The 17,742-nt window shown below is 42.3% G+C and overlaps 1 protein-coding gene across 2 annotated transcripts; it reads left to right on the top strand.

Annotated features, from left to right (window-relative positions):
- The first annotated feature begins 431 nt into the window (after positions 1 to 431).
- etaa1a (ETAA1 activator of ATR kinase a) lies at positions 432 to 17,447 on the top strand. 2 transcript variants are annotated; one of them, XM_060899061.1, is made up of 6 exons: positions 432 to 687; positions 7,336 to 7,470; positions 14,275 to 14,348; positions 14,433 to 14,542; positions 14,753 to 16,320; positions 16,828 to 17,447. In XM_060899061.1, the coding sequence occupies exons 1-6, from the start codon at positions 528 to 530 to the stop codon at positions 16,947 to 16,949; spliced, it is 2,169 nt and encodes a 722-aa protein (XP_060755044.1). In that variant the 5' UTR covers positions 432 to 527; the 3' UTR covers positions 16,950 to 17,447. The 2 variants fall into 2 exon arrangements, with proteins under 2 accessions (XP_060755044.1, XP_060755045.1); XM_060899062.1 differs by lacking the exon at positions 7,336 to 7,470.
- Positions 17,448 to 17,742: the final 295 nt, after the last annotated feature.

The following is a 17,742-nucleotide window of genomic DNA, read 5'->3' as shown; positions in this document are numbered from 1 at the left end:
TCTATGTGTCAGCCCTGTGATGACCTGGCGACTTGTCCAGGGTGTACCCCGCCTTTCGCCCGTAGTCAGCTGGGATAGGCTCCAGCTTGCCTGCGACCCTGTAGAACAGGATAAAGCGGCTAGAGATAAAGGAGTTTATTTTGGGGGTTTTGTTTGCCTTTAAACACTTCATTAATATAAATATTGTTGTGACTGAATGTGAAATTATTCTTACATTTGTTTGTTTAATATATGTATTACGTTCTAATTTAATGCTTTAATTGAACTATATTGTAGCATTTGTGTTTACAGAACCTTTCTGTAGTGATATAATAGTGTTGTCTTGTCAATAAATAATTTTTTTTTTTAAATCAACATTTCCGTTCTGAGTCTGCGCATTTGGAGCGCACATGGGATCCTCTCGAACACGCATGCGCAGTGGCTCATGGGATGGAAAAAAAAAAACAGTAACTTGGCGGTTCGCTTGAATTAACGAAGTGATAAGTGAGTTAAATGTAAACTATGCGCTGTAGGCGAAGGGGAACAGGATGAACGACGGGAGGAAGAGGAGCAGCTCGGTACCGGAGGAAGATCCCGAGCAGGCGGAGGCGCCGAGAGGAAGAACGCAGAGCAAACCCAGGATAAACAGACTGAAGAGGAGCCCGAGACACAAAGCAGACTCCGCTCCGACAGCCGCAGCTCACACAGGTGAGTCTGCAGCCAGTCTGAGCTGAAATATTACTGCTTATTCATATTCAACTTAAAACATGGTGATATTACATTACATTAGTCTCTTAAAAGTGAAAGAAGAAACTGCAAGAGTTTAAAAGTCAACATTACTGATGTTTCACCCTAAAATATATCCACTTTCATGTAAATAAGTATCAGGTTCCAGAACCAAACCGGAAATGGGCGCGGCTTAAACCGGAAATGTTTGTTTTTTGCTTTTGAATGGATGCTGGACCTTTCTGTGATGTGACCTCAACATGGCTGGGCTCGAACACCTCTTTTCAACCAACAGAGGACAGGTTCTTGGAATCGGCTCCGTTCGGAGTGATGTACAACATATCCAGAGCAAGACTTCGGTACTTCAGCCATCCTTGCTGGTCCAAGGAATCGAACCAGCAACCTTTTGGTCCCAAAGCTGCTTCGGTAACCATTAGGCCATTAGAGAAGCTGCTATGGGATCAAAAGGTCGCTGTGATTCTTTGAGCCTGTGATCCGGCCCACGTTTTGATCAGAACTGCTGTAATCAAGGATGTCGTGAACAGAGCCGGTTCAAGAACCAGCAACCTTTTGGTCCCAAAGCTGCTTCAATAACCATTAGAGAAGCAGCTATGGGATCAAAAGGTCGCTGTGATTCTTTGAGCTTGTGATCCGGCCCACGTTTTGATCAGAACTGCTGTAATCAAGGATGTCATGAACAGAGCCGGTTCAAGAACCAGCAACCTTTTGGTCCCAAAGCTGCTTCGCTCACCATTAGGCCATTAGAGAAGCAGCTATGGGATCAAAAGGTCGCTGGATTCTTTAAACCGGCTCCATTCGGAATTACATTAATGATGTAATCCAGAGTGATGTACAATGCACCCAGAGCAGAGTTCAGTACCTTGCTTAAGGGCACTTCAGCCATTCCTGCTGGTCCAGGGAATTGAACCAGCAACCTTTTGGTTCCAAAGCTGCTTCAATAACCATTAGAGAAGCAGCTATGGGATCAAAAGGTCGCTGGATTCTTTGAACCGGCTCCGTTCGGAATTACATTAATGATGTAATCCAGAGTGATGTACAATGTACCCAGAGCAGAGTTCGGTACTTTGCTTAAGGGCACTTCAGCCATTCCTGCTGGTCCAGGGAATTGAACCAACAACCTTTTGGTTCCAAAGCTGCTTCAATAACCATTAGAGAAGCAGCTATGGGATCAAAAGGTCGCTGTGATTCTTTGAGCCTGTGATCCGGCCCACGTTTTGATCAGAACTGCTGTAATCAAGGATGTCATGAACAGAGCCGGTTCAAGAACCAGCAACCTTTTGGTCCCAAAGCTGCTTCGCTAACCATTAGGCCATTAGAGAAGCAGCTATGGGATCAAAAGGTCGCTGTGATTCTTTGAGCCTGTGATCCGGCCCACGTTTTGATCAGAATTGCTGTAATCAAGGATGTCATGAACAGAGCCGGTTCAAGAACCAGCAACCTTTTGGTCCCAAAGCTGCTTCGCTAACCATTAGGCTATTAGAAAAGCAGCTGCGGGACCAAAAGGTCGCTGGATTCTTTGAACCTGCTCCATTCGGAATTACATTAATGATGTAATCCAGAGTGATGTACAATGTACCCAGAGCGGAGTTCGGTACCTTGCTTAAGGGCACTTCAGCCATTCCTGCTGGTCCAGGGAATCGAACCAGCAACCTTTTGGTCCCAAAGCTGCTTCTCTAACCATTAGGCAAGCAGCTACAGGACTAAAAGGTTGCTGGATTCTGTGAACTGGCTCCGTTCAGGATTCTTTGAATCTTTGTGTTTGCAATCCGGCCCACGTTTTCACTAGTTTTGATCAGAACCGCTGTAATCAAGGATGTGTCATGAACAGAAGGTGTGGCACCGTTCACAACAAGAGTGAACAAGAGTCGTAGCAAGCTGGCAGTGCCTCCGTGTTTTTTTTTTTTTTCCCCTGTTATTGCAGGGTTTTTTTTTTTCTGAAGACGTATCATTTTCCACTCCTGCGCTCTGTTTCCTCTCCAGACTTATGACACGCCCACTGATGTCATCAAGGTTCGTGCTGGAAAAACCAGCTGTATTTCGGTTCCAACTGGGAACCAGGTTTTCAACTTTTGAGCCAATTTATTTTTTGGTCGAAATACTCTGAACAGTTCAACAGAACAGAACCCGTTCCCTGTTGGTGGAAAAGGGGTTTAAATGAACAGAATGGTTGAATCTGAATCCTCAGTGCACTAACGCTGGTTAAGTGCCTACAACCCGACTGTTACTGTACTACGTTCTACGGGTATACGAGCGAGCAGTAAGGACACAATCGGGACGTACTCGTCCGCCATCTAACCTGTCCTTTGAGTTGGATGATTACAGGTGGCGTGTATCTCATACTTGCTAACCCTACCGATTCACGTGGTAGTCTACCGATTTTAGTTATTAAAAACTACCGCATTACAAAATAATCAGTGAACACTGTTGGATTGGCTCTTCTGATTTGGCTTCAGCTGTCTTCAGCACAGGGGTACAAGTATGGACCCTTTTCATGTGACGTCACGACAAACGCGGCCGCCATTTTGGACGTGTACTACCAGTAGTCTACCACAGCCAACAACGAGGAATGACGGCGAAGCATCGAAAGGAATATAGCCATCAAAGAAAGTTTTTACTTTCAGCAAGACTTCCATCATGCCATTATATTGTTGTGCACCTGGATGTAGTAACCATCAACACACAAGGCAAGATTTATCATTTTATCGGATCCCGACAGATGCTGACCGACGGAGAAGATGGATGGTCTCTAAAATATTGGCAAAATGATGTTTGACATAGCAATCATGTGTAACGGGAAGCATTTGCATATCCGAAGTGTTGTGTTTACATCAAAGATAAAATAAACCGATATGACAACGACTGCTGCTGCCAGGTTGGGGATACAAACTAGTAGAAAGGAAGTGTGCCGACAGTGCCAACACACTTCCTTAGTGGTCGATTCTGCTTTAAGGCAAGATGCATTTAATTATTCGTCTGCTGTGGGTTTGGAATCGGTAGCCTGACCGATTCGTTCATGTTTGTGGTGCCATTTGTTTGTTGACGCGTGTTGAAATGGAAGATTGGTCGTTGACATGATTTCCAGTGATGCTTTGGTGCTGCTGTGGATCAGATGTGTTGAGTAGCCTGACTGTTTTTTTTTTTCTTGCGTGTGGTATCATTGTTGACGCGAGGTTGTTTTTTGAACATGCCAGTGCGGACACGATTTCCCCTGATGAGTTATGACTTCAGACGCGATGCGTGTGTGGAGTCCGCGTGATATGTGCGCAAGATAGGCTTCTCATGTGTTTGGAGATCTGCGCTCTGAGACAAGCGCAAGCACCCCACCCCACCCCACTAAGGGAAAAAAAAGGGACCCCCCGAAAATATCGGCATAGTTCGAACACTGGGTTGGAGAAAGTAATGGCAAATAGTGAGTGCACAAACCATAGAAAGTAAACTGTTCACAGCGCCAGGGCAGTGTGACGGTATGTCTGCTTTTAGATTGTGTTAGCTTATCAATGAACACACTCGTCACTCGACGAGTTTCACGTCTTTACGACGGATACTTAAATGTGTGTTTAGGTATTATTGTTGCAGTCTAAGCAGTCATTGTAGCAGCTAGATGAGCGAGAACCGAAAGGGTCTGTGCCATAAACCGTTATTTCTTCATGTCCAAAATGGCAGTCGCGCTTACGAAGGTCACGTGAGTGAAAAGGGTCTATACAGCGTCAAATGGTCAGATTAAGTGAAGACGAGAGTCAATGGAACGGCGTGATAATGACGTTGATTAATGTCTAAACTGCATCGCGTCATTCCATTGGTTCTCGTTATGGTTCTAGCCAATCAGCACTGAGCTCACGTGTTACAACAAATCGTGCCAGTATTTGTAGAAACCAAAACACACTGGTGATCACAAACAATGAAAACTCCAAACGGGGAAAAAAAAATGTTTCTATGACAGCAAGTTTAAGATGATCTCATCTGTGCATCAAAGCCTTGAGGTGAGAAGCATTTTGTGAAGCACATCGGTCTGATTTTTCATCCAACTCCAAAAACTCCTGTTTTTTCTCTTGTAAATATGCGTGAAGAATATCTAATGGTAGCCTTTCGGGTGTTCGACGCGTCTTTCTCTTTCCCAGCGAACACAGAAATTATTCAGCGCACGCGCAGCAGAAAACGTTCTCGTTGGATATTTGTGTCAGCTCCGACGTGTGACGTCATGTCGTCTTTGCAATATCGTAAACCATATTCGACGCTCGTTCTCCGTTGGGTAGAGTGACGTAATACACGTAGGATAAGCGATATGCTAACAATATTGCATGCTATCAAACCAAATGAATGAAACCCGCTCGAAGGGAATAGAACACGTTTTTATTTCATTGAAAAAGTGTCCTGTATGTATAATAATTCCTGATATTTCACTCCGATGATGTCACTCCCAGTGTTTTCCTGCTGACTGGATGTGCGCTGTTAAAATGGTGAACGGGTTCGAAATTAATTTTTTTTTTTTACTTGCATTTTTTGGTGTGTCCATATAATATAAAGAACATTACAGAAGATCTGAAGTTTATCTTGTCATGTTGAAAATATTTTCAGCACTCGAAGATAAACTTGATATTTTCATGCGACTGTGTAATATCCTCTACATACAGTGGTGCTTGAAAGTTTGTGAACCCTTTAGAATTTTCTATATTTCTGCATAAATATGACCTAAAACATCATCAGATTTTCACACAAGTCCTAAAAGTAGATCAAGAGAACCCAGTTAAACAAATGAGACACAAATATTGTACTTGCTCATTTATTTATTGAGGAAAATGATCCGATATTACATATCTGTGAGTGGCAAAAGTATGTGGACCTCTAGGATTAGCAGTTAATTTGAAGGTGAAATTAGAGTCAGGTGTTTTCAAATCAATGGGATGATGATCGGGGGTGAGTGGGCACCCCGTTTTATTTAAAGAACAGGGATCTATCAAAGTCTGATCTTCACAACACGTTTGTGGAAGTGTATCATGGCATGAACAAAGGAGATTTCTGAGGACCTCAGAAAAAGTGTTGTTGACGCTCATCAGGCTGGAAAAGGTTACAAAACCATCTCTAAAGAGTTTGGACTCCACCAATCCACAGTCAGACAGATTGTGTACAAATGGAGGAAATTCAAAACCATTGTTACCCTCCCCAGGAGTGGTCGACCAACAAAGATCACTCCAAGAGCAAGGCATGTAATAGTCAGTGAGGTCACAAAGGACCCCAGGGTAACTTCTAAGCAACTGAAGGCCTCTCTCACATTGGCTAATGTTAATGTTCATGAGCCCACCATCAGCAGAACACTGAACAACAATGGTGTGCATGGCAGGGTTGCAAGGAGAAAGCCACTGCTCTCCAAAAAGAACATTGCTGCTCGTCTGCAGTTTGCTAAAGATCACGTGGACAAGACAGAAGGCTATTGGAAAAATGTTTTGTGGACGGATGAGACCAAAATAGAACTTTTTGGTTTAAATGAGAAGCGTTATGTTTGGAGAAAGGAAAACACTGCATTCCAGCATAAGAACCTTATCCCATCTGTGAAACATGGTGGTGGTAGTATCATGGTTTGGGCTTGTTTTGCTGCATCTGGGCCAGGACAGCTTGCCATCATTGATGGAACAATGAATTCTGAATTATACCAGCGAACTCTAAAGGAAAATGTCAGGACATCTATCCATGAACTGAATCTCAAGAGAAGGTGGGTCATGCAGCAAGACAACGACCCTAAGCACACAAATCGTTCAACCAAAGAATGGTTAAAGAAGAATAAAGTTAATGTTTTGGAATGGCCAAGTCAAAGTCCTGACCTTAATCCAATCGAAATGTTGTGGAAGGACCTGAAGCGAGCAGTTCATGTGAGGAAACCCACCAACATCCCAGAGCTGAAGCTGTTCTGTATGGAAGAATGGGCTAAAATTCCTCCAAGCCGGTGTGCAGGACTGATCAACAGTTACCGCAAATGTTTAATTGCAGTTATTGCTGCACAAGGGGGTCACACCAGATACTGAAAGCAAAGGTTCACATACTTTTGCCCCTCACATATATGTAATATTGGATCATTTTCCTCAATAAATAAATGACCAAGTATAATATTTTTGTCTCATTTGTTTAACTGGGTTCTCTTTATCTACTTTTAAGACTTGTGTGAAAATCTGATGACATTTTAGGTCATATTTATGCAGAAATATAGAAAATTCTAAAGGGTTCACAAACTTTCAAGCACCACTGTATAGTTTATTAGTCCCACTTTATTCCATCCATCAGTAGAACCGAAAACTGTCCGAGCCATTGCGGTGTTGCTCGGTCAGCGGAGGATCTTGGAGAGTTCGTGGTGAACTCTGGATTATGAATAAAGATGAAGTGAATATCGACTTCAGTGGCAGTTTCTTTGTTCTTTTATTTCTCCACTTCCAGGAATTTATGTACAAGATGCATCGGTAACTCCTAAAATTGAGACGCACTTTATATCAAGGATGTTCAATAACTGGTGCTTTAAGTAGAAACAGTATAACGGACTCCACAATGTACGGTGTTGGATAAATAAACTGGAGATGCCTACAACTACCTCCATCATGATTTGACATCGTTTTCTGTGCTCAGATTTCAAATCGCCGACCCGTCTCCCGAAGTTCAGTTTCCGGAGCTCGGTCACTGTCGACTCTCCAAACAACGATTCTGAACTTCAGCACGAAATCATCTGGGATCCAACGTCACCCGTGACGCCTGTCAGGAACGGCAAGTAGGCTTCGATCCTATACAGTGTTGCTCGAGAGCAGGAGCTTAGCCAGGATTGGGAAGGTTCTTATTTTCAATAAAAATTTTAAACACATTTTATTTACTAACTTAATAAAATGTTATAACACAGTTTTTAAATCTAGTTTCTTATTCATTAACAGGGATCCGAGACGTCCGCTATTTAGCGGAATTCCGCTATTTTCTAGCGAAAGTGGTTGTTTTTTTTTTTTTTTTTTTTAAATCTCTTGTATATCCATTAAAAATATGTTTAAGTAAAATGACCAGCAAAATACGTTCTGATTTGGTTTGCTTGTTTAGCGATTGTTTTCGTCAGCTTCGTTTGTTCTCGTTGACATTCGGGAACACTTGGAAGTTAAATTGATGTAAATACCGCGAGCAGTGTTGCCAGATTGCGCGGTTCTCCGCCCAGTTGGGGGGTTTCAAGTGCATTTTGGCGGGTTTTGAACATATTTTGGGCTGGAAAACGTCAGGAGTATCTGGCAACACTGACCGCGAGACTGTACGCGATGGAACAAGAAAACAATATGGCTGCGCCCATTTGCTAGAAAACATGTTTTAACTCCGTTCGTGCTTTTGTTTCTAATGCGTTGAACTTGATTCAGAGCACTGCAGGAACATCAGAAAAGCAGAAGGAAAGATCAGAGAAACAAAAGCAGAGAAAACTGGAGGAAAGACAGAATGCACCCCAGAAAAGAGCATTAAATTCCTTTGCAGTGAAACCTTTCAAAAAGAGAAAGGTTTAAATCAAATATCTCCAGTATTTGCTGTACATATGTATATATTAGTGCTGTCAAAAATGTCGCATTATTAACACGTTAACTTGACTCAATTTTAACGGCGATCATTTTTTTTATCGCGAGATTAACGCCCTGTGACATGATGTAGGTTTTTCATAAGCTTTTGAAACTGCCAGGAACTTGGAACAGAAAACCGATAGCAGCTAGACTGTAATGCCCCGCACAGCCAGAGTCCTCTGCCCCCCCCCCCCCCCCCCCCAAAGAACCAGCGCGGGCAGGGCGCGCTAGTAGAGATGGGATTTATGGCTCTTTGATGGGATCCGCATCTTTGTGATCCGTTCTTTGAAAAGAGCCGTTCAAAAGACTGGCTCATTTGGCTCTTTTTAAATATTTATTCAGTTTTAAGAAGACAGCGTCTAAAGAAGCCAGATCCCTCTGAACTGTAAACTCAATGCTATCCCAGAAACCCTTCCTGTAATATGTAAATTTGGCCGCCTCTGATTGGACAGCGCGACGCATCAACAGGCAGAAAGTGTAAAAGTACAAAATGTGTTAAGTGAGCTGAAACAGTAAAGATCAGATTCAATGCAATATTTATCAACGAACAACTTAAAGTTAATATAATAGTGTACTTTATATTATAATCAAGCATGTCAAGCCTACCGTCACTGTGAGTTGTAGACTAACTCAAGCAGTAGATCACTTCACTCATGGTTCTTTTGCTAGCACCGGTGCTCGGCTTAGGTTTCACGTTGCAGTGGCTGTGTCAAGACGTGTTATGCTTTGCAATAAAAGAAACACTGGTACAAAGCAAGCCCATTCACTTTTTTATGCTGATAAGAGAATTACATGGTTTTTCATGTGACAAAAATGTGCGATTAAATTGCGATTAATCGCGAGTTAACTATGACAGTCGCGACATTAATCGCGATTAAATATTTTAATCACTTGACAGCACTAGTATATATCTAATATTACTGAATCATTGATTTGTGAAAAATGAATGTGGCTTATATTAGACTAGTTTTGACATTAACTTGAAACAAAAAAAATAAACAAATGAGATGAACTATGGATACGATTGTTATAACAAAATCAGTGGAATATTTAGGCAAGTATATTCTTCAAAGCTACATTTTCGTCTAATTTTTATAAAAAATTTTTTGCCACTTATGTCATTGATTACAAAATATGGCATCAAATATAGATACACATTATGGTTAAATTCTGTTGCTTTTCTATGTTAAATCTATGTAAAAAAATGTGTTCTATAGCATCTTTAAATGTTAAAATCTCAACAGCTTCAGGCAGCCCCCTTGACCCCTGCTGATAGTTTCTCATCTCATCTCATTATCTGTAGCCGCTTTATCCTGTTCTACAGGGTCGCAGGCAAGCTGGAGCCTATCCCAGCTGACTACGGGCGAAAGGCGGGGTACACCCTGGACAAGTCGCCAGGTCATCACAGGGCTGACACATAGACACAGACAACCATTCACACTCACATTCACACCTACGGTCAATTTAGAGTCACCAGTTAACCTAACCTGCATGTCTTTGGACTGTGGGGGAAACCGGAGCACCCGGAGGAAACCCACGCGGACACGGGGAGAACATGCAAACTCCGCACAGAAAGGCCCTCGCCGGCCATGGGGCTCGAACCCGGACCTTCTTGCTGTGAGGCGACAGCGCTAACCGCTACACCACCGTGCCGCCCGGTGATAGTTTCTTACATTCCTCTATTTTTTTCAATTACTGCTGGGATCCCTGCATTAACCAGAGCTTTACAAATCACTTATCAATAAAATCTTCTACATATTCCTGCAATAAAAACAGAAACCTTAAATTATAATTTCGAGTGCACTTAAAAAAAAAAACAAAATACAAATCGCTGCAATCGAGTCGTATTACACAGAATACATCTTTACTATAAACAACAAAGATAACAAATGAGATTCAGCCGACTCTGAAGATTAATATTATGAAAAATATATTTACAGCCGAAAATAATAGATACCTTTTAACAAGTTTTGATTTTACGAAATATGCATAATCAGGGATGAGAGTTTTCGGCGGATTTCCGCTTTTTCTGAGCGAAAATCGATATTATGCCAAATCCGTTGAGATGTTTTTTTCATTGAGGGGGGTTGGGGTATGTTCCTTCGTGATACTCAAGCGTACGACGATGTTACATGTTTACATTTTCGCCATCTTTAGTCTCGCTAAGTCTCGCGGTAGAATACGTGTTATCTACAATGTAATTGGCCAAAACATCGCTGGCGAGAGCATGATAGCCAATCATAACAGTTCTTACAAGCGTGTGGGAGAGAACAAAAGCCAATCATAACAGTTCTTACAAAAGTACCCGCATCTGTTCTATTTTATCGAAACTTGCACATGTTCATCGTCGCTGCGCTTCAAAAATACGTTTCTCTTTCGTATCGGCTTTTTTACTCAAAAAGCCGAATACAATTGACAAGCGAGACGAAGCGAAGGTACGTGAAATCGATGCTGGTATAAAAAACAGAGAGAGGACTGACAAGCTTTTGTCTTTGGCCAAAAGGCTGAAAAAGAAGTCGAAATGATTAAATGAAAATGAGAAGTGACTGTGAACTATAAATAACTGTATAAAGTGTACATAGACATTATCCCATAAACTTAGCATTCGTTTGATTTAATACATTGAACATGTACATGATGGTCAGTAAATCTGAATTAATGCTGACAGTTTTGAAAACTTAAATATTTCAAAAGACTTTTTGAAATCATATGCAACTAATGAGGACATAGGGTGACTGACCTTTTCTCCCTAAGAAATTTTATTTAATATATGAACATTTTGATAATTAATAAAACTTACGTTTAATGTGAATTTAGTTTATTTTTGTTGATCATAAATTATAACCATACCCTTGAATGTAGAATGTGATGTTATTTTGAATTCAAACTAGGGCTGCACAATTAATCGAATTTAATCGAAAATCGCGATTTTGGCTGCCACGATTAAATTAAATGAAAATCGCGATTTATTTCCATTTAAAATGCGAGCTCTGCTGTATATCTGATCAAGCACTTTTTGACCAATACTCCGCCAAACTATTAGGGGCGAACCGACGCATGTAAGGTTTCATTACTCCGCCTAAATAAGCAAGCAAGCCAAAGTGCAGTGTTGCTAGATTGGGCGGTTTTAAGTGCATTTTGGCGGGTTTTGAACATATTTTGGGCTGGAAAACGTCAGCAGCATCTGGCAACACTGGCCAAGTGCGCAGAGCTTCAGTGCAGCGGTTTCTTCTTCAAGGGGTGATAGCGTGAGAGTAGGTAACAGATTGAGGTGAGAGAGAAAAGCTAACTATGTCGGAACAACAGACTATTTAGCACTGGAGGCAATGCTGTGACCTGCCTTCGCTCATGTTTAAAGCCAGAGCATGTTGATAGGCTGCTCTTTCTAGCTTAAAAACTTGTAGGCCTCAGTATAATGCTATGTAATTGTTGCAACTGAGTTTTCAGTTCCTTCATCCTTTGGTAATTTCTTGGCTAAATTTCATTTATTTGTCATTTGGAAATCAGAATTTCTCTTTTAAATTTCATTCTGCACTGAAAGCTGTTCATATTGTTTGTTTGAATATAGTGAAATAAAATTTAAGTGATTTCCCTAACATCAATTATAATCGTGATTAATAATCGCGATTACAATTTTGATCAAGATAATCGTGATTATCATTTTTTCCATAATCGTGCAGCCCTAATTCAAACAATACTCCTATTGATTTGAAACATATTTTCATGTAAATATATAAAAAAAGACAACAGATTTTTTATCTACTACAGCTCAGATTGCAGGAAAAGTGGTTTGTAAGGCCTTATTTTTCAAAATTTTCCTGGGGGGGTATCCCTCCCAGACCCCCGGCTTCGGGCGCCATCTTGTTTTCTGCTTTTTTGGTGACCACCCACTCTCCTCCCTGATAATGCAAATGTTACATCACAAAAATGTTAGGAACCGTTTTGATTCTCTTAAAGTGCAATAAAGAGGAGTTAAAAATAAGTGAAATTTAAATTACAAATAAAAGGAAATTTTCCTGTAGTTACTAGAAATGTAACTACTGTAAACAGTACAAAAAAAATTCACTAATAATGGTAGTTTATGAAAGTACTATGTAAGATAATGTAAATCTTGGCGAAAGAGAAACCAATCGACACCGAAAGAGTGAAAGTGATCGTTCCCATGGTAACACCACGATAGTCTTTTATGAATGTGTAAGTGGGCTCTCGGCGCCGAGTCCGGTGTGACTGAGGAAGGTGGTAAGTTGTGTTTCATCTAATTTAGGTCATTTAAAAACTATATTATTATTTGTCAGTGGGCACATAGGAAAGTGTAAAGTATAAAGTTTCTGTATGTTTATCAGGCTTGTATGATAAAAAAAAAAAACTCGCAAAGATATTTATCTAAATACACGATCTACTCATTCTAAACCTGTGTCCGAAATCGCTCACTACTCACTACTATCTAGGGCACTATATAGTGAGGACGCCATTTTGTAGTGCTGTCCGAAACCTTAGTGAGGATTATTTACACCCTATATAGTGCACTCAAAGTATCCCACAATGCATCACGAAAAGTAGCGTACAACGACGGTCACTAACCAAAGCAATATATCCCAGCATGCATTGCAGTCGCGCTGAAAGAAATCAAATTAAAAGTCTCAAATGTGATTTAATAAAAGGCAGCGGCAAAGAAGAAAGTATTCAGGCTTGATTTTAAAAAAATGAACGTACTTTGTATTGATTAATGTGGGAAATGCGCTCAGTATAATATGGATTTATCACAAAAGCACACGTATGGATTTATTAATAATAATAATAATAATAATAATAATGTTACATTTATATAGCGCCTTTCAAAAAACCCAAGGACGCTTTACAATTATAGACAAGGAAAAAATAAATAAATAAAAATATAATAAAAAGTAAAAAGTCCACCAAGTAGGGGTCAGGATGTAATTCCCGTGGTGTAGCAGCCACAGTCCCACCAAAAGGCGCACGAAAACAAGTCCCACATCTCCAGCACTGCCGTCGCCGTGACGCCGTCAGCAACATCGCTCAAACAGCACGCCATGGATCCATACAGCGAGCAGAGAAGCTCCGCCACGCAGAGCGCTGGTGTGTCCCAAACCGCCTGCACAGCCACCGCGACGCCACCGAGCAACATCGCTCGGAACATCACGCCAAGCGTTAAAGCACAGAGCGCTGGACAACCACGATGTAAATTGAGCAACAGGCTCACTGCAGTCCACAGCTGAGAGCGCAGGCATCGCCCACGGCGAACCAAGGCCTGGAGGGAACCGACATCCCAAACTGGGTCCGGAGCTACACCACAACCGGCGGACAAAACACTCAAACATCAAACTACACAAACGCACAGAAAAGAAAAAGAAATAAAATAAGAGCTCCGGTGAGAAGCGGCAGCCAGAACGCGCACGACGTACTCTCAACCGGAAACTCACCAGCCGACTGATCTGGCACGTTTTAATTGTGCGACAGTAATGACGTAAATATCAGCATGACAGAGTAGTGTCCGAAAGCGGTTTCTCATTTTACCAATGAGCTCACTGTATAGTCCTCTATATAGTAATTCCCTATATAGGGAGTAGTGAACGAGTGAGCGATTTCGGACACAGGGTAAACCTGCCAAGCTTCGCCGGAGAAGCTTTCAAAACTCGTAGTATTCTGCCTTGTTTTGAAGTCTGACCAATAAGAACGCTAAATTTTTGGCGGTAAGTTTGATTTTCTTGATTTAACTTCCATATATGGAAAGCACGTGCGCCGGGCACGCCCCGGGAAACCACTGGCTGTCGACAGAAATGCACAAAATTACTTCACAAAGCAACAAAATTTCACAAAATTTTGTTTAGCATGGGTTAGTATAAAATTTATAGCCCGTGTTTGGGGATTTATGGCTGTCTTTTGAGAATTTGCTGTGGAAAACACAGCTGCAGGGCTCGCTAGCTAAGCCTATGCTTGAGGGATAAACTTGTGATCATTTCTGATTTAGGAGGGGCCCGGAGGAGGACCGCCGTCTTCAAGTCAGTGGACATATCGGACATCGTCAACAGGATAGCTCCAAAGGTTGTTAGCAAATACACAGCGAGTCAGTTATATACTGTTCGTCGAGGTGTACGTCAGTGTTGGTGCTCTGGTTTTGTATTTTAGAACAAGAGACCGGAGGAGGCGGAGTCATCTTTGCTGCAGTGGATTGGCGACACGGCCGTCCCATGCACTCCAGAAATCCGAGATCGCAGGACCAAACCCAAACTAACAAGGTCTGATCTTAAAGCGCTTTGATTTTGGTCTAAATTGGTTTGGTAATGGAACAATAATAATACAGGTGTTTGGTTGAGACGGATTTTGATTCACTACATAGTGCTGTAACTCCAAAACCATAGTGGGAAATATCCAGAGTACTTAAAATGCACTGCGTAAATCCAAGTAACAGGCTGAGGCTAAACCAAAACCCCTTTGTTCCTGCACAGACAAAACCGTGTGGATGACCTGCTGAAGTTAGCAAAGCAGTTTGACTTCAACATGATCCAGCAGGAGGAAGCTCATCATCTCCAACCAAACCCTGAGACCTCTGCGCAACCCATGCCTGAAGACCAAGATCTGTTTTTCGATCAGAACAACCCACCAGCCTCACCACAGGCTCCCTCTGAACCTGAGAGACCACCACTGGGTTTGGAGAACACCAAAACGACCGGCGACGATCCTCTGGATCATGGACAGGAAATAGAAGACGATCTGGATTTGCTCTTTGAGGGTTCGACGCAGCCGGTCAGCGGCGGCCTGAGCCAGGGTTTCAGCAGTCGTTCTCAGGACACGGCTAAGTTCGCGCCACAGTTTGGAGGGAATCTTGGCTCTAGAGCAAGAGCTGATGCGTGTGGTGCCACTCGAGTGGGCAGAGCTTCTGAATTGAGCACGGTCAAGCAGGTGGGAGTAGCTGATGATTTTGATGACTGGAACAACGACGATTTGCTGGACGACGCACTGGTGATGGAGATGACCCAAAACCCGGAACTGTTCTCCGCACCTCAGTGCAGCTCCACGCAGAAAGAGATGAACAAAAGCAACACCAGAATGGTTTACCGCCAGAATGGTGGTGATGAAGCAAAGTCTGGAGAAGCACCAAGGTTGAATCAGAGACTCGAGAGCCTTCAGCGTGGTCCCAATTGGAACAAGGCGACAGGAAATGAGAACGCTGGGCAAACTGGATTTCATGCAAAGAACAATCCGGAAACGTGGGTTTGTCCATCAAGGAAGGTTCCTGGTACCCGTAGTGTATCTAGAACTAATTCTCAGTGTAAGAAACCAATGGAAATCCAACAACCATTAGCTTCTACAAGTGCGAGCTCCATGTGGAAAGTTCAGTCCACGATTACAACCTCGTTAGTTTCCAAATCTAGATCGGTTTCCTCGACTACTCCCACTTTTATGAACACTAAGGTCACTGAGGAGAAGGAAAACTACCCAAACATGGAGGACGATGTCCTTGGTGACCTCGCAGCCGAGGACCTGGACTCCATCTTTGCATCAGATGATATCTGGGACGACGGGGCAGATGATGACGATCTATTCTGCGAAGCATGCGAGAAGATGGAAGGATCCATGACTGAACCAGAACCTCCTCCGAAAGCGTCCATATCGAACCCAACACCACAGAGCAGTCGTGTGCAGAGTCGTCAAAGCACTACGGGTAAACGCGAGAGCGTATTTGCGCATCCGTCTCCATCTAACGCTCAGATTTATGACCGCAGAGCTACCGGGAACCAAGCGTCATCGAGTACCGAAGTTCTTCCTGGAGCACGTAGTGCAAAGAACAACGCTTCAGCACTGGACAAGAGCATGATGACATCGTCTGATAGGACGTACAAGTTTAGCCATGCTAAAAGCACTACAGGAACAGGAAGTGCCAACTATAGTGCTGCTGGACAGGTTTGCGAGAGCACCATGGCAACCACCGTCCAATCATATCAAAGAATTCAAGGTGACCATCGGCTCAAAAAGCCTTACAGCACCTTTAATGCTGTACCGGCTGGCTCTAAAGGTAAGAGACTTCCAATAAATATATTTCGAATGCAGCTCCATAATTATTGGCACCCTTTCATGAAAATACTTTAACTTAAAATCATTCGTGTGTGTGGGGTTTTTTTTTAAGTATAATTTTTATGTTATTTATAGCATTGATCATTATGATGTAGAAAATGCATTGTTTTTTAATTTGATTTTGTTTTCCACGTATTTTTAAATTACGAATAATTATTATGTGGAAAAATGAGAACAATATGTCTAAAAAAAATTCTTCATGCATGATGATTTAGTTAAAGAAGTCAGAATTTCTAAATTGAATCACAGATAACCTGAAAATTTAAAACGTAAGTGATAAGAAAATATTACTGAGGGTAAATAAGTAAAAATGAAACACAAAAGTCAGGGTTTTTTTTTTAATAAAACAATATTACCTTCTGATTTTCTTACTTAAACTGATGTTCACTCTCAGTAAAAATACTGTTTTTTTTAATTAAATAATTTAAATTTAATTTGAATCATACAGGTGTGAGTAAATCGGTGGTGACGAGATGCAGTGACGCTGAAATCGAGAGGAAGAAGCAGCAGGCCATGGAGAGGCGGAGACTCCGAATGCTGGCCAATCAGAATCTTCGAGCTCCTGTATGATGTCACTTAACCATGAAGATGAACAAAATTTGACCCGGTGGTGTTGGCAGGTCTGAACTGTACAACACTCTGAGCACTAATTGCCCCATCATAAAAGAGTGGACTGGATCTTCTCCCGGTCAGCTGTTCTGAACAGCTGAGTCTCAGCGGGGTCTCGTCAGCTGAACGTGTTCTCCTCCAGACCTCAGAAATCCACACTGTAGCTACAGGAAATGAGGGGACGTCTGGGCGTTTTGCAGCACATCTGTCGCTCTGGCACTTTTGAATGGTTGTAGTGTTTGTATGAAAATATTCCTCGCTGTCTCGAAGTCTTGATTTTCTTCTACTTTTGTTCCCGATGAAACTGGTCTTTAAATGGTTTATTTGTTTCTGTTTTACAGAAATGTGTATTATTTTTGTTGTATAGATGAGAGATCCAAACCTCCAAATTCACTCAGTGGATACTATTTTAATAATAATGTTTTATTTCCATACTATTAAAATGATCAGTAAAACTCGTTTCCCAGGTACAGCACTCATTAAACACCTCAATTAGTTATAGTGTATAGAATGAGATTATCTTCTTCGAGACTCACTGGGTACATAGGCCGCGCCTCCTTCCCCGGGACTGACTGGGTGAGCGGGCCGCGCCTCCTTCCCCGGGACTGACTGGGCGGGCGAGCGGGCCGCGCCTCCATCCCCGGGACTGACTGGGCGGGCGAGCGGGCCGCGCCTCCTTCCCCGGGACTGACTGGGCGGGCGAGCGGGCCGCGCCTCCTTCCCCGGGACTGACTGGGCGGGCGAGCGGGCCGCG

The sequence above is a fragment of the Neoarius graeffei genome, chromosome 18, assembly GCF_027579695.1.
Source record: "Neoarius graeffei isolate fNeoGra1 chromosome 18, fNeoGra1.pri, whole genome shotgun sequence".
NCBI lineage: Eukaryota > Metazoa > Chordata > Actinopteri > Siluriformes > Ariidae > Neoarius > Neoarius graeffei.
The sequence above is the reverse complement of the archived record's forward strand: the minus strand, read 5'-3'. Positions and strand labels throughout refer to the sequence as shown.

Excerpts from the sequence above, each read along its gene's own strand:
- etaa1a (XM_060899061.1), top strand. The coding sequence starts at position 528 with ATGAACGACGGGAGGAAGAGGAGCAGCTCGGTACCGGAGGAAGATCCC. Across the intron at positions 14,349-14,432 it reads TCAACAGGATAGCTCCAAAG|AACAAGAGACCGGAGGAGGC; the intron begins GTTGTTAGCAAA and ends TTTGTATTTTAG. Across the intron at positions 16,321-16,827 it reads TGTACCGGCTGGCTCTAAAG|GTGTGAGTAAATCGGTGGTG; the intron begins GTAAGAGACTTC and ends TGAATCATACAG.